Source organism: Choloepus didactylus, chromosome 20 (assembly GCF_015220235.1).
Source record: "Choloepus didactylus isolate mChoDid1 chromosome 20, mChoDid1.pri, whole genome shotgun sequence".
Classification (NCBI taxonomy): Eukaryota; Metazoa; Chordata; class Mammalia; order Pilosa; family Megalonychidae; genus Choloepus; species Choloepus didactylus.
This window is the reverse complement of record NC_051326.1, coordinates 16,183,770-16,200,588: the sequence shown is the minus strand read 5'-3', so window position 1 is coordinate 16,200,588 and position 16,819 is coordinate 16,183,770. Positions and strand designations below refer to the sequence as shown.

General features: G+C 40.1%; 1 protein-coding gene across 1 annotated transcript in view; it reads left to right on the top strand.

The window, feature by feature from the left end:
• RBKS (ribokinase) overlaps nt 1-16,819 on the top strand; it is a 109,935-nt gene that overhangs the window by 49,514 nt on the left and 43,602 nt on the right. Inside the window, exons 6-7 of the mRNA XM_037812637.1 lie at nt 3,782-3,873; nt 10,092-10,280. Of these exons, the coding sequence (XP_037668565.1) occupies nt 3,782-3,873; nt 10,092-10,280 (281 nt within the window). The remainder of the gene's footprint in view (nt 1-3,781; nt 3,874-10,091; nt 10,281-16,819) is intronic.

The following is a 16,819-nucleotide window of genomic DNA, read 5'->3' as shown; positions in this document are numbered from 1 at the left end:
ATCATCATAAGCCTCATTATTCTTTGGTTTATTATCACAATTCTCATATCTGTACCACTTACAGATAGTGACATTTCAATTAAATACATGAGATAACTTGATTAAATATCAGTTATGAAAATACAAAGGAAAAAGATCCTTCCCTCTTTGAATATACTGTCTCAGAACTCTCTTCCTGTCTTTACCAAAATGAAAGCTTTGGATTTAAAGAGACAGCCCCTGTGACATCACACACAAATCCCCATCCCCACTGGGTCACGAAGCTGTGAAGGAGGCCCACTGCAGAGCTGGCACTGCAGCTGCTTGTGGCAAAATTACACATGTTGGTTCTGGTCTATGTAACCATTTCAAAGTGAATGGAACATTACAGGAACAATTACGAATACTTGAGGCATAAGATAGCCGAGATTAAATTCTCGGTATGATGCAAAGTATCTTTTAATGCCACTTTAGTCCTTTTCCATTTGGCAAATAAGACTTCTTGGCTGGCCGCTGGGCTTTCACAATAACATTTTCCAGCACGTGGGCTGAGCTGTGAATGTCAAGCTGCTTAAGTCCCAGAGAAGAAGCCTGAAGACGAGAGATTGTCATGCCAGGGTCTCGGGTACCCCAAGCTTCTCACCAGTTCTGGCCAAACCTTATACTTTGCTTAGGGGGTAGTTTCTTCCTGTTTGGCCCAGCTTGTTATGAGAGCCTTTTAACGGCCCAGCCCCTGCCTTCTGTGGTGACACCACTAAGAGCTCCCGCTGCCTTGCCCTGTCCTTTAGCCCTTGCCGCTGCTCCCCTGGCCCTCACCAGTTCCTGTGACACTACTGTGCCCGAAACAGGTATCCTGTTCAAACCAGGAGTTTAGTCCGTCTTACACTATAATTGATAATAATTGCTGTTGGTGCTCTCAATCACCTCTGCAACTCCAAGTTATATCCCCATGGTACATTCTGTGTTCTCTGGTTTTGCCTGCTGCCAGGATGACATCACTTTTTCCCTGCCTTGCTATTATAAATTTGCATACTTCTTTGATTAACTACAACTTCAAATTCTTTGTGTTTCTTTAATCCATGTAAAGTAGTCCTGTTTATTTGTGGTAGCACAAGATAAGGGTAGTCCTTGCTTTACGGCAATTTCATTTTTCCCCTAAATTTAGTTACTAGTCAATGTTAAGCCTATGTATCCAGTCACTGTTGGTAAGAATGCTTTCCCTCAGTGAAATATAGGCAGATATGATTTGATTTATTTTCATACAATTTTTATGGTAAAATTAAGTTGTAGAACTCCTCATTCCAGCTATGGATGCTTAAAATTCAATATAATTGTTTCTTTAAAAAAAATTTTATCTTGGAACATTTCCAAAATAGATGGACATATAGATAACAGTATGGTAAACCCACATATACTGTCATCCGGCCTCAACACTTAGCAACACATGGCCAGTCTTCTTTCGTCCATTCCCCAACTCATTACTCCCCACCCAGCCTCCACTGCAAAATTATTTGGAAGCGCAAAACCCAGATGTTGTATCATTCATTCACAATGTACTTATTTTTTGATGTAAGATAGAATGTATGTTTTAACAATATTGTCTTTGCAGGACATATGACAGTTTATCTATAGTCAGCTTTATTCTTATCAGCCTTTTGTAACTATTCCAGGAAAATTCCTTGAAAAAAATCATTTCATTTTCACACCTCTGTATATCCACATATACAGAAGAATGTAATGTCTGTATTAAATGTTTTGAAATGTGTCAACATCTGCTTCGTAGTAGACTGTGAGAATGAAGCCCGGCCTGTCTGCAGCGTTCGCACTCTCCCCGTGGCCTTCAGCAAACTACCCGGAGGGCTGAGAGCCGCGGTGAGAAGGAACCGTGATGACCCAGCAATCGTTCCCGCCTCAGAGCAGGGTTCTGAGGATTCAGCAGCATTGAACTTGTAATGTGCTAGCATGGGGAGAAAGCTCTCATGCCGTACTTAATCGAAACACTAAAAAAACTAAGAGGGTATGTGAGAATGTTTGGCCATGAGGACCATTAGGCATAATTGCCCTCCCTAAGACCTCTCAGTGTGACCGTTGCCAGGCTACAGACTCCAGCAGAAGTCAGAAGAGATGGTGGACAAGTGGGGGTGCGGGTGGGGTAAAAAGACAATATAATACAAATAATTCTTCACATCTGTGCAACACTTTACCCAGTTTTACATCCATCTTCTAATTTAAGCTGTGCAATAACCTGGTACAAAAATCTGAGCAGCCAAAAATATACCACAGAATTTCTGTGGCTGGACATTCTGGACTATAAAATAATAAAAATGTGGGATTAGTGTTAGCTATAAACCATGGGGCAAGATCCACTGACTGAACCAAAATGTCCACAGAAGTAGACTAGATAGCCTCATCGGCTGAAGTACTGAACATTTTGCCTTAGCCACTTCTGATTAGCTGCTCCCCCAGAATTTGGAATGCCAAGCTAGCTAGCTAAGAGCCAGTGTGCAGATTCCCTGATCTTAACATACCCCTACCCCACCTTGTGGGTTTGAGGCAGGGCACAGAAATCATGCATTATCATAAGCTTGCCAAGTGATGCTGATGTGCAAGCAAGTTTGAGAACCAATTTTCCTGTAGAGACTCTGAGAACTGCAACAAGAAGATTTTATTCTGTGAGTCTGTAGTAAAGTGGGACTACTAAACTCGTAAGTCAGTGGACCTGGGTGCATACAAAGAAGACCAACCAATCTAGTTGAGTACTCTGGTGGATAAGTAAGTGTTTTGACAAAGGGGAGCTTCCTGTGGCTGTAATATCATTAGACTTCAAATATATGTATATATTTATGAAGTTCCACACCAAAGGCTATTTTAAAGTCTTGTGAATTGGGATTGGGAGCATGTGTTGCTGTGGAGAGTCCTGGCCTAGAGAGGCCACTATTTTGGAAAGGACCAAACCCTAGACCAGAGGAGCCATTTCCCAATCATGACCTTTGACACATGACCTCATCTCCCTGAGCCTCACTTGCTTCCTCTGAAAAGTGCATTACTCTGCCATTGCAGTGGCTGTGACACTCATTTCCCCTGCTTCTGCCATCCATCTTTCTCTTATGGCCTCCTAGTCTGAGCTAGTACTTAGCTTCTGACTGAATTTCTCCTCCTTTCTGAGTCTTCCCTTTATATTCCCAGATTGCTCACAGAAGCCAAGAATGTGAGCTTTTGTGTAAGTGTATACATTTACATGAGTAATTATGATACATTTGAGAAACATACATAGGTGCACAAAATATGCATATGCATGAACTTCCCAGCTTATTATTCTTACCAGGGATATTTTGAGCCCTTCATTATTTCTTTTATATCATCTCTTTGATTCCCTGAAAAAGATTTATGAACTCACCTCTCAACGAAGCACTTAAACCAACCCACAAAATTGTTACCAGCCTCTTCACATTCATAGGTGTCCTTTCGTGCCACAATAGTTTTAGTTTTCTCTAATGTTCTTGTTTCGTTTGCCCTGACTTTGGTATCATCTTGGTTGTAAATATTGACACTTGCTGTTGAAGCTACAATGTTGTAAAGTGAAAAAGTAGAACAAATGAAAATAAGCAGGAATGGGAACTTAGGCTAAGATGGAGATTGAGATTTCAGACTTTTCTACATCTGTAACTCTTTTCATTTTTTAATTTAATGGAAAAAAATTTGGCCGAAAGGAATCCATTTAGGGATTTTCCCCTACTGAATGCCTATAAATGCACCATGTTTAAAATGATAACCACTGACCCCCTTTCCCTTTCCTTTGCAGTGAAAACGCTGTTCAATCCAGCTCCTGCTATCGCTGACCTGGATGCCCGGTTCTACACCCTCTCCGATGTGTTCTGCTGCAATGAAAGTGAGGTAAAGGATGAAAATATTTGATTTTCCCCTGAGAAACCAAAAGACTTTTGTGCAAGTGGGTAAAGCGGAGAGGCAAGACAAACCACATCACTCTGATCACAAGTGACTTCTTCCCCACAGTGAAAACAGATTTTTCTGTTTTCTGGGTGTGGAGAAAAGGAAATTAGTGTGACCTAGGGGGAAACAAAGGATTCTCTGAGCCAGCTCCATAATCTGGCACTTATCAAACCTGGGTTAATTTTAGGTCCTTCCCTGCCCGCACACTATCAGGGTTTTGTTTTCTTTTCTCATTATTCCATATTCTGTGGACTAATTAGCATTAGGGTTGCCAGATTTAGCAAGTGAAAATACAGGCTTCCCAGTTAAATTTGAATTGCAGAAAACAACAAATAATTAGATTAAATGTTATATTTAAATTAAATTATTTGTTGTTTATCTGAAATACAAATTCTACTGGGCAATCTGTATTTTTCCTGGCAGCCCTAATTAATATACAACCCCTGGAGCTTCTACCACCTTCTATTGTGAAGCCCCTGTGAACCGTGACAGCATTGGTGGGCACATATAGGTTCTCTATATGCTGCCATGGAAAGGCCCCTGGGGCCACTCCCTCAGGGGACACCTCCCTGTCCATCTGAGGGTCATATATATACACATATCTGCCTAAAATATCAATCAATATATTGACATTGTACCACTCATTCTTAAACATTTTTAGGAAGAAAATTTCGATTTTTCTCCCTTTTTATAGGCCAGACATTCTTAGACCCAAGCTCTTTACCAACATTGGGACACAGGGCATATATGCGTTGGAGCATCCAGTGTGCAGAGACAAAGTTAGTGATTAGTGGACTGCAATAGTTAATTTTCCATGGAGTTCAAAGGCTAAATGGAGGTTTCTAGGATTTCTTTACCTGCCTTTTTGATAATTTCATCTCTCAGAATATAGAGGAAACAAGAAAGAAGACAGCTACAGGGAGCCTAATTTTAACAACCCATGATAGGTTATGCAATGTTTTTGAGCAACTGCCATGGCCAGGCATGGTGCTAGGAAAAAGGAATTGTGAGAGAGAGTGACCATTTCACAATAAGAGGTTAGATTACGCTCAACTGCCAAACTGGCTTAGATTTCCATGCTTCATCCTCATCACAACTCAAACGGCTGGCTCAATGTTTCCGTCTTCTCCAGTAAATTACTAGGCCTTTGAGGGCAGGGACATTTGTCTTATTCACTACTGTATCCCCAGCGGTTATCATTATGTGTATAGCTATCTATTGCTGCATAATAAATTACCCCAAAATTTAGTAGCGTAGAACAATAATTATGTATCATTACTCACAGTTTCTGGGCATCAGGAATTCAGACAGGGCACAATGTGCATGACTTGTGTCTGCCTTTGTCTGATGCCTTGGCTGGAAGACTCAAAGGTCAAAAGCTGAAATCACCTGAAGCCTCCGCTCCCTTGCTTGATAGTTGCTGCTGACTGTTTGGCTGGGATGGGGGTGGGGGGTGTAACAGGGCAATTGGCTAGAACACCTACTCATGGCCTCTCCTATGGCCGGGGCTTCCTCACAATATGGTAGCTGCGTTCCAAGGTCAAGCATCGCTAGAGAGAGCACCAGGCGGAAGCCATGGGAAGTTATAAGCTGACTTTCATAATGTAGCTTTGGGAGTCTCACACAGCATTGCTTCTGTCCCGTTATATTGGTTGAGGCAAGAAGGTGAACCCTGGTACCCCCACCTCTTAATGGAAGATTGTCACAGTGAAAGGAGAGCATATTGAATGTGGTACGTATTGATGCAACCATCTTTGAAAAATACAGTCTGCTACACTGTACCTGAACCCAGTAGTCACCTAGTAAATGCTTATTGAGTTGGAGAATGAATGGATGAATGAATGCACAAAAAACTCTGGTCTTCAAGGAAATTGAGCTAAAAATTAATGGGAGAAAAGAAAGATTTAATGGCTTAACATTCTTACAAATGACTATTAATCACGATAATAATGTAAAGTGGTGCTTTAAGACACTTCCTCTGCTCTAAACAAACCATTGATAAATACATATAAAACAGAAAATGAAAAGAGACTTATGAGCTCAAGAACCAGATAAATAACTCCAGAGATCGTAAATCGATCAGACTCGCAAAGCATTCAGTCCTGGATGTGCGTGTTCCAGCCTAGAAATAGGCAGAGATGGTGGAAGTTCACCTCCTATGGATGATGGACACTAAAAGTGTCCCACTCATGGGAAATTGGAACAGTGCCCACTGTTAAGAACCAGGGATGGTGGGATATAGCTCCCTTGCTAATGAAAAAAGGTGGAGGGAGCTGCTACCCCTGGTGCCTGAGGCTGTACCCTGTCTGAAGCTCCCACCTGGGAGGAGACAGGAGGCAAGAGACACTGTCTCCAACCAGGAAGTACTCCAAGCCGACTGCTGGATCCCCAGTAGCCCTAGAACAGGAACTTCTATTGCCAATGTAGTACCTAGCGCTGATGTAGAGACCCTCGGCGGCCTGGTGGATTCAACTATAAAATGGCTGGAAAGGCAAGGATAAGCCTGGAGGGAGATGAAACATGAAGATTCTCCACCTCACAGTGAGCAAAGTAAGCCTGCAAATGAAGAAACATAATGCTGGGAGAGTTATCCAACAGAATCAACAATAAAAGACAAATTTACCCAAGATGAAATTTAAATCGTAGAACAATGTAAAAAAGACATTAAAATTGGTATGATTGCCTTTCTCATTAATTAGAAAGAAAAAGACCACTATAGAAAACAGTTTGCTGGTTTCTTAAAAACATTAAACATAAAATTACTGTATCCCCAGCAACTCCACTCCTAGATATATACCCAGAAGAACTGGAAGCAGGGACAAACACTTGTACCCCAATGCTTGTCACAGCATTGTTCACAATAGTCAAAAGGTGGAACAACCCAAGTGTCCATCAACTGATGAATGGATAAACAAAATGTGATATATGGATACAGTGGGTTACTCATCTATGAAAAGTAATGAAGTTCTGCTACATGCTAGTATACGGGTGAACCTTGAAAGCATAAATGAAATAAGCCAGGCACGAAAGGACAAATATTATATAATTCCATTTATATGAACTATCTGGAATAAGCAAATTCATAGATACAAGAAGTAGATTAGAGGTTATCAGGGACTGGGGGAAGAGGGGAATGAGAAGTTACTGCTTAATGGGTACAGACTTTCTGTTTTGTGTAATGAAAAAGTTTTGGTGATGGATGGTGGTGATGGTAGCACAACGTTGTGAATATAATTAATGCCACTAAATTGAACACTTAAAATTGGTTAACATGGCAAGTTTTATGTTTTATATATGTTACCACAATAAATTTTTTCTTACAAAGGAGGAAGAGAAATTATTAAAGAAAAGCAGAAATGAAGCCACAATATATGAATAGGAAAAACAACCAATTAGAAGTCTTGAAAATTAAAAATAGTAATTAAGAGTTTCTTAAAACACACTCACTAGAAACTGAATGAAAAATTTGTGAATTGCAAAAAAAAAAAAACAAACACACTTGATCAATTCACCTAGAAAGCAGCCCAGGAAGGAAAAATATTTTTACCATTACAGAAAATTATAGAGAAATAAAGAATAGCTTGGGAGACTTCAACATACATCTAATGGGAGTGAAAGAAGATGAGAATGAAGGGAATGGGAGAGAAGCAATATTAGAGGGAAAACTATTTTCTAGAATTGGAAAAAAGGCATGAGTCTTCAGATCAAAAGTGTATTAAAAGAACCATGTAAGGTAAATAAATATAAATCTCTGCTTACATACATTATACTACATTATACAAGGATGAAGACAAAAATATTTTTAAACGACCAGAGGAAAAAGGCAGATTACTCACAAAGAAATGACAATTAGACTGACAGCAAACTCCTCATTAGCAAGTATAAATACCAAAAATCGATGGGATAATAGCTTTGGAATAGCTGAGGGATGTCATCAACTTGAATTTTATGCTCTACTAAACTCCCATTGAAGAATGAAGACAAAATAAAGACACTTTCATACATTCAAAGACAAAAGAGATTTCCACTCACAGATCTTCATTTAATTATTAAAAGATGTACTTCAAAAGAGAAAAAATGAAGGCAAGGAATTTAAGAAAAAAAAAATGACATGCACAGAAAGTGACAAAAATATGTCAATAAATTTAACTATCAACCTATATATTTTAAACTTTGGGTTTTAAAAAAGATAAAGCTAAAACCCTAGATGACAGTAATAAGATGGTGGTGTTTATAGTAGTTAAAATTGCTATAGTTCTTATCTTTTTGCAGAAGAGGATGAAGATTCTGAATCACTATAGACTGTTAGATGCGGAAAAATGGAAATCCTTATATTGTGCTCATAGGAGTAATAAATCATTACAGACAATTTGCAGAGTGGATTTGGCAATAGCTAATCAGGTTGAAATTCTATTCCTAGGGCTATACCCTAGAGAAGTTCTCATACATGTACATGGAGAGACTCATACAAGAATGTTCTATTTATACATCATTGCTTGCAAAAGGGGAAATACGGAAAAAAAATGAAGTGTCCATCAAAAGGAGACTAGATTGTATTTAGACTGTAGAATACTTACAATATGGAGTGCAGGAAAGAAAAACGAAGTAGAGTTACATATATCAGCATGAACTAAATAATGTCATTGCTAAATAATATACACAGAAGATACCACTTAATTTCTTTAAAGAACAATATTTGACACAAATAAAGTAAAAGATTTGTTAAAGTTAGGTGGTAGGTACATAGGTGTTTGCTGCATTATTTTTCATGTTAAAGATTTTTTTTCATTAAAGAATAGTTTTTTAAAAGGTTTTTAAAAACTTTAGCCCACAAGCAATCAGTGTTTCTGCATTAGACCATCCAACTCAACAGACATAAGTGATCCCAGTAATGAGAATCTTCTACGAAACTTCTAAAATGACCTAACCAACTCGGACTGAAAGAGCCTGTGCAGATAGTGGGAAGGGGGCACGTGGACAAGGTGATGTGTGCCACTGGGAAACCTGAAGCCCTGAATGAACAGACACCTGTAGGAGGATTATTTATAGACAACAAAGGTTAGCCATGTTCAGAGCAAGCACGAGGGAGGAACAGACCCATTCCTGGGAAGAACTGGCTTATAGATAAGCTATAATACAGAAGACACACAGAATTGGTTACAGAGCTTTTGAGCCAAAATGTATCTTATAAGTGATCTAGTCCAATGGTTTTTAAACCGTCTATCTCAGAACCGTAGACGTTCCCTGGAGATGCCAGAGGCTGCAGCCCCTCACCCCTACTTCAGCCAGAGCTTTTTTATTTCAGAAACCCCGTTGCTGTCCAAAGCCCTCATTTTGCAGATCGTAAGCAATCTGGCAAAGGTCGCAGGGTGAGCAAATAGCGGAGGCCTCCTGAGCCCCGGGTATGGCTTTTTCTGCTCCATGGCCTTGCCTCTCCTGCACTGCATCCCTCTTCTCCAGCAAAACCAAAAGAACAGAAGAAGTGAGTGGTCTTCAAACATGGAAAGCTAGAACTCATCATATGACAAAGGCATTATGGCCCAAGAGAGGTCCGGAGAATTAGGTTTTTAAGTATGGAAATGTACAGGTGCAATTTATATCAAGATCACTGGCTCCTTCCTTTCTTCCTCCCACCCTCCCTCCTTCCCTTCTTTCTTTTATAGAATTTTCTTTGTTTTCTCTAACTCTTTATTATCATATAAACAGAAAACATGATAGAGCAGTGCAATGAGCATTCATATACCTTCCACCTAAACAGTTAACTTTTTGCTGTATTTGCTTCCCTTCTCCCTCATATGTATTTATTTTTGTTTTTGTTTAATCATTTTGGGGTAAGTTGCAGACAAAGTGATACTAACTGCTTCTGTGTGCATCTTTTACGAGTGACCACAATATCATTATCACATCTAAGAAAATTCCATGCAATCATCTAATACCCAGGCCGTATTCGAATGTCTCCAGTTGTCCCAAGAAAACCTTTTAGAGCTGGTTTTGTTTTCTTTATTTTCCTGAGCCAGGATCCAGGAGGTTCTCCACTGCGTTGGTCGATTTGTTTGTTATGAAAAAGAAGGGAGACATTTTCTAGAAATACCAATCTGATCTGGAGGTGGCCCCAGCGTACTAATTTCACCACTGTTTCTGTTCCCTTCTGTGTCTTGCAGGCTGAGATTTTAACTGGCGTGGCGGTTGGTGGCCCTGCAGAGGCCGGGAAGGCTGCACAGGTGCTGGTGCAGCGGGGCTGCCAGGTGGCAGTCATCACCTTGGGTGCCGCAGGATGCGTGATGCTGTCACAGACGGACCCCGTCCCGAAGCACATTCTCACAGAGAAGGTCAAGGCAGTGGATACCACGGTAGGTTTTAATATTTAAGGATCATTTATGGCCTTTGAAAATCGTTATCTATTGACTAAGATTCTGCAGTTGAGCTTTTGGATGATGAGTTAAAGGCCTCGGAGGTGGTGTGGTAGATGAGAAGAACAACCAGGCAGGTGAACTGTAGCTTCCTTCCTCTCTACCTCACTGCGAGACTGTAGACAACTCACTTAACCTCTCTCAGACCCAGCTTCCTTATCCAAAAACTCAGGATGTCAGTAAAAATATACCTGTACTTCCTCTATTCGTTCACTCATTCATTCATCCCATAAATAAATATTTACTGGCATTTATTATATGCCAGTCATTGTATGCTGGGGATACAACGATGAACAAGAAATCTCGGCCCTCCGGGGCCTTAGATTCTAGACAATATACAAGTAACCCTGTCGTGCAAGCGTCTCATGTGGAGCGAATAGCAGGGAGCGCTGGTTAGCAGACATCAGTCTTTAAGTCAACAAATAATAACAGCCCACGCATATTGTGTGCTTCCTGTGTCTCTTTTGTGTCCATCTCATTTAATCTTCACGACAATTATATGAGGTGGGTTCTATAGTATCCTCATACTACAGATCAAGAAGCCTGCTCAGGATCACATTGCTAGGAAATAACAGAGCTGGGAGTTCAGAAGTAGGGACTCCACGCAGACATTTTTTGGTGCAGGCGCCATGCTAAGGAAAATCAAGACTAGACAAGCCATGGCTACAGTGTAGAGTGACAGAGAAACAAGTTGGGGGAAAGGGTTCATGGTTCTTCTGAAGCTGGGGCAATACTGATTTCTATAAGGATGTAAAGGAATTCAGAAGAAAAATAAGTAAACTTCAGGGACAAGAAACCAGAGGTGAAGAAGAATCAAAATTTTAAGGTTTTTATTTATAAGAAACTGATTGGTAACTAATTATGTTAATTAATTATAGTTAATTATAAAATGTGTTTGGGTTTGTTTTTTATGCTGAGAAAAAAAAACTTTAAAATGTGGGTCATTTATCCAGAAAGAAACCTGAAGGGAATTACTGAAGTAATGGATATGAAAATGCTTTGCAAAATATGTAAGTGCAAGGAATTCTTTTATGTCATGAGATTAACATCCTGATTGCCTTTCAAAAAGTGCCTTAAAAGGGATATTTGGTAGATTATGCTCAGTCTTGTTATTCTCTTCATGTTTAATCATTTCTGAAACAATTCATTTTTTTCTCCTTGTCAAGGAGGGCACTATCCTGAATTGGAGATATAGTTCTGAAATCAGTTGACCATTCATTAGGCTAAAGCTAATCCAGGTCCTGAACTAAAGCAAAAATTAAAAAGCTCATTTTTCTCTTGCTAAAATTAAGTGAGGGGTCCTCGTGAAGATGCCGGGCCTACACGGACACACAAAAGTAGTTTAGCCTCTGCCTTCAGTGTCCATGTCAGTCACGACTCCTTTGGTTGCGAGCACCAGGAGCACAACTCAAATAGGCTTGAGCAGAAAGGGGGCATAATTGGTGCACATAACCAGAAAATCCAATGGTACAGCAGAATACTGGGGCTAAACGACACCACAGAAGCTTGCTCACGCAATCACTCTCTCCATCTATGAGCTCTGCTTTCTTTGTAGTGGGCTTTGAGCTCAGACAGGCCCCCTCAAGGGGGTGGTCCCTGGGAGTCCCTGCCCATGCTGTGCCCCTGTGTCAGGTCCCCATCCCTGGTGTCAAATAAGAAATCAAAGAACTGTTATCAGAGGATATGAGAGTAGACCCTGGTCAGACGAAAACAACCCCTACCCACCACAGAACACTCATGGAAATTAACTGCCTGGGGATGGTACTAAATTATAAAGGAATGAGCCTTGGAAATGTTCAAATCTGAATTAGTAGTAATAATCCTCAATAATTTCACACTGAAGGATTGGATTTCATAGATCGTGACTGATGACAACTTTCAGCATCTTAAACACAGCAGTATGCTCTAAGGAATTTATTATAGCTTTTTGATACGTTACATGCCCTTTCATTTGGCTTCTTAGCAATTGCAGTTAATTTTTAGGTTTTGGGAATTGAATTGGTTTGAAGGATAAAGATCCAAAGTCCCCATCTCCTTCAGATAAATGCCCTTTGTTTTCTGTGGAAGCAGTCCGACAGAGTGGAGTGGGCTCCAAGACCCAAGACACTGGGGTTCAGTCCCTGCTCTTTCTGACCATTTGCCATCACCTTGGGCAAGTCAGGGAACTTCTCGGCCTCAGATTCTGCACCTGTAAAATGAGCGCTTTACATCAATTTCAAAAGGGGGGTGGGAGTAGTCTCTAAGATTCCTTTCAACTCTAGAGTCTATACTTCTGTGGCTAAAATGTTTTCATTCATTTATTCAACAAATACTGATTAAGTTCTAATTATGTACCAAATACTGAGGAGAAGGCAAAGGTAAAATGGACCTAGACATCAAGGGTTGGGGAATAATACCTACCAGTTGTTCATAAATTACTATTTATCTATCATTATTTTATAATGCAAGATAGACGGTGGTAAGTGCCATAAGAACAGTTCAGATAAAACACAATGAGAGTAGAGAAGAGGGACAGAGATCATTTAATGCCTGGGGGCAGAAGGTAGAGACTTGAGTTAGGTAGAGCAGGGCACTAGATCAAGGATCAGCAAACTTTTTCTGTATAGGGCCAGATAGTAAGTTTGAGGCTTTGTGGGCCATATGCACGTACTCTCTGCCATCAAACTGCCATGGTAGCATGAAAGCAGCCACAGACAATACATAAATGAATGAGTGTAATATGTTACAATAAAACTTTATTTACAAACAAGGCAGCAAACTTATTTGCAGTTCCTATATAGATAGGAAACCCTGAAAAATCCACAATAAATCTACTAGAGCTAATAAACAAATTCAACAAAGGGATGGGGCACAAAATTAATATGCAAAAATCGGTAGTGTTTCTATATACTAGTAATGAACAACCTGAAGAGGAAATCAAAAAAAAATTCCATTTAAAATAATATCAAAAAGAATCACATAGCTAGGAATAAACTTAACCAAGCAAATAAAGGACTTATTTATGGAAAACTACAGAACTGCTGAAAGAAATCAAAGAACTAAATAAATGGAAGAACATTCCATATTCATGGATTGGAAGACTAAATATTGTTAAGATGTCGTCTGCCAAAGCCATAGTGATTTACAAGTGCAATTCCAACCAAAATTCCTTCAGCCTTCTTTGCAGAAATGGAAAAGCCAGTCATCAAATTTATATGGAAGGGTGCAGGGCACCAAATAGCCAAAATGTCTTGAAAAAGAACAAGGTTGGAGGATCACACTTTCTGATTTTAAAAATTCTTACAAAGATACAGTAATCAAAACACCATGGTGGCTACAGCCAAGAGGGACACTTTGAAGAATGCACAGAAGCTGAGAGAGTAGCTGCAGATGAAAGACAGTTTGAAGACGGCCATTGAAAGCACACTCTTGCTCCAGAGAAGCTAAGAGAGGACAAATGCCCCAAGAGCAACTGAGAGTGACATTTTGAAGAGGAGCTGCGGCCTAGAGAGGAACATCCTGGGAGAAAGCTATTTTGAAACCAGAACTTGGAGCAGATGCCAGTCATGTGCCTTCCTAGCTAACAGAGGTTTTCCAGATGCCACTGGCCATCCTCTACTGAAGTTACTTCTCCAGGAAAGTAGGTAGAAAGCCAGAAACTGCGTGGACTGGACACCACAGAGCAATCTGACTTTGGGCATACTTCATACAACACTCATGAAAATGAAAATGTGGAACTGCTGAGATCAGCGAAATCTAAGCCCAATACAGAAAGCTTCAAAGACTTGCAATTTGGGCAGGTCAAGACAAGAGCAGAACTAAGAGAGCTCTGAGACAAAAGGCAATAATCCAGTAGCTGAGAAAATTCACTAAACACCACAACTTCCCAAGAAAAGGGGGGTGTCCGCTCACAGCCATCATCCTGGTGGACAGGAAACACTCCTGCCCATCACCAGCCCCTTAGCCCAGAGCTGCCACAGACAACCCAGTGTGATGGAAGTGCTTCAAATAACAGGCACACACCAAAAAACTGGGTGTGGTCATTAGCCTTCCCTGTAACCTCAGCTGATTCTCCCAGAGTTGGGAAGGTGGAGCATTCTGAATTAACAAAGCCCCATTCAGCCATCATTTCAGCAGACTGGGAGCCTCCCTACAAAGCCCAGCAGCCCAGAACCACCCTGTGACATAGCACAGTCATCCCTCAACAGAGGACCAGGGGATGCACGGCCTGGAAGAGGGACCCACTTGCAAGTCTCAGGAGCCATACGCCAATACCAAGGACTTGTGGGTCAGTGGCAGAGACAAACTGTGGCAGGACTGAACTGAAGGATTAGACTATTGCAGCAGCTTTAAAACTCCAGGATCACCAGGGAGATTTGATTGTTAGAGCCACCCCCCCTCCCTGACTGCCCAGAAACACGCCCCATATACAGGGTGGGCAACACCAGCTACACATGCAAGCTTGGTACACCAATTGGACCCCACAAGACTCACTCCCCCACTCACCAAAAAGGCTAAGCAGGGTAGAACTGGCTTGTGGAGAACAGGTGGCTCGTGGACGCCACCTGCTGGTTAGTTAGAGAAAGTATACTCCACAAAGCTGTAGATCTGATAAATTAGAGATAAGGACTTCAATTGGTCTACAAATCCTAAAAGAACCCTATCAAGTTCAGCAAATGCCAAGAGGCCAAAAACAACAGAAAATTATAAACCATATGAAAAAAACAGACGATATGGATAACCCAAGCCCAAGCACCCAAATCAAAATATCAGAAGAGACACAGCACCTAGAGCAGCTACTCAAAGAACTAAAGATGAACAATGAGACCATAGTACGGGAGACAAAGGAAATCAAGAAGACCCTAGAAGAGCATAAAGAAGACATTGCAAGACTAAATAAAAAAATGGATGATCTTATGGAAATTAAAGAAACTGTTGACCAAATTAAAAAGATTCTGGACACTCATAGTACAAGACTAGAGGAAGTTGAACAACGAATCAGTGACCTGGAAGATGACACAATGGAAAATGAAAGCATAAAAGAAAGAATGGGGAAAAAAATTGAAAAAATCCAAACGGACCTCAGGGATATGATAGATAATATAAAACGTCCGAATATAAGACTCGTTGATGTTCCAGAAGGGGAAGAAAACGGTAAAGGTCTAGGAAGAGTATTCAAAGAAATTGTTGGGGAAAACTTCCCAAATCTTCTAAACAACATAAATACACAAATCATAAATGCTTAGCAAACTCCAAATAGAATAAATCCAAATAAACCCACTCCGAGACATATTCTGATCACACTGTCAAACACGGAAGAGAAGGAGCAAGTTCTGAAAGCAGTAAGAGAAAAGCAATTCACCACATACAAAGGAAACAGCATAAGACTAAGTAGTGACTACTCAGCAGCCACCATGGACGCAAGAAGACAGTGGCACGATATATTTAAAATTCTGAGTGAGAAAAATTTCCAGCCAAGAATACTTTATCCAGCAAAGCTCTCCTTCAAATTTGAGGGAGAGCTTAAATTTTTCACAGACAAACAAATGCTGAGAGAATTTGCTAACAAGAGACCTGCCCTACTGGAGATACTCAAGGGAGCCCTACAGACAGAGAAACAAAGAAAGGACAGAGAGACTTGGAGAAAGGTTCAGTACTAAAGAGATTCGGTATGGGTACAATAAAGGATATTAATAGAGAGAGGGGAAAAATATATATGACAAACATAAACCAAAGGATAAGATGGCTGATTCAAGAAATGCCTTCACGGTTATAACGTTGAATGTAAATGGATTAAACTCCCCAATTAAAAGATACAGATTCGCAGAATGGATAAAAAAAAAATGAACCATTAATATGTTGCATACAAGAGACTAATCTTAGACACAGGGACACAAAGAAATTCAAAGTGAAAGGATAGAAAAAAATATTTCATGCAAGCTACAGCCAAAAGAAAGCAGGTATAGCAATATTAATCTCAGATAAAATAGACTTTAAATGCAGGGATATTTTGAGAGACAAAGAAGGCCACTACACACTAATAAAAGGGGCAATTCAACAAGAAGAAATAACAATCATAAATGTCTATGCACCCAATCAAGGTGCCACAAAATACATGAGAGAAACACTGGCAAAACTAAAGGAAGGAATTGATGTTTCCACAATAATTGTGGGAGACTTCAACACATCATTCTCTCCTATAGATACATCAACCAGACAGAAGACCAATAAGGAAATTGAAAACCTAAACAATCTGATAAATGAATTAGATTTAACAGACATCTACAGGACATTACATCCCAAATCACCAGGATACACATACTTTTCTAGTGCTCACGGAACTTTCTCCAGAATAGATCATATGCTGGGACATAAAACAAGCCTCAATAAATTTAAAAAGATTGAAATTATTCAAAGCACATTCTCTGACCACAATGGAATACAATTAGAAGTCAATAACCATCAGAGACTTAGAAAATTCACAAATACCTGGAGGTTAA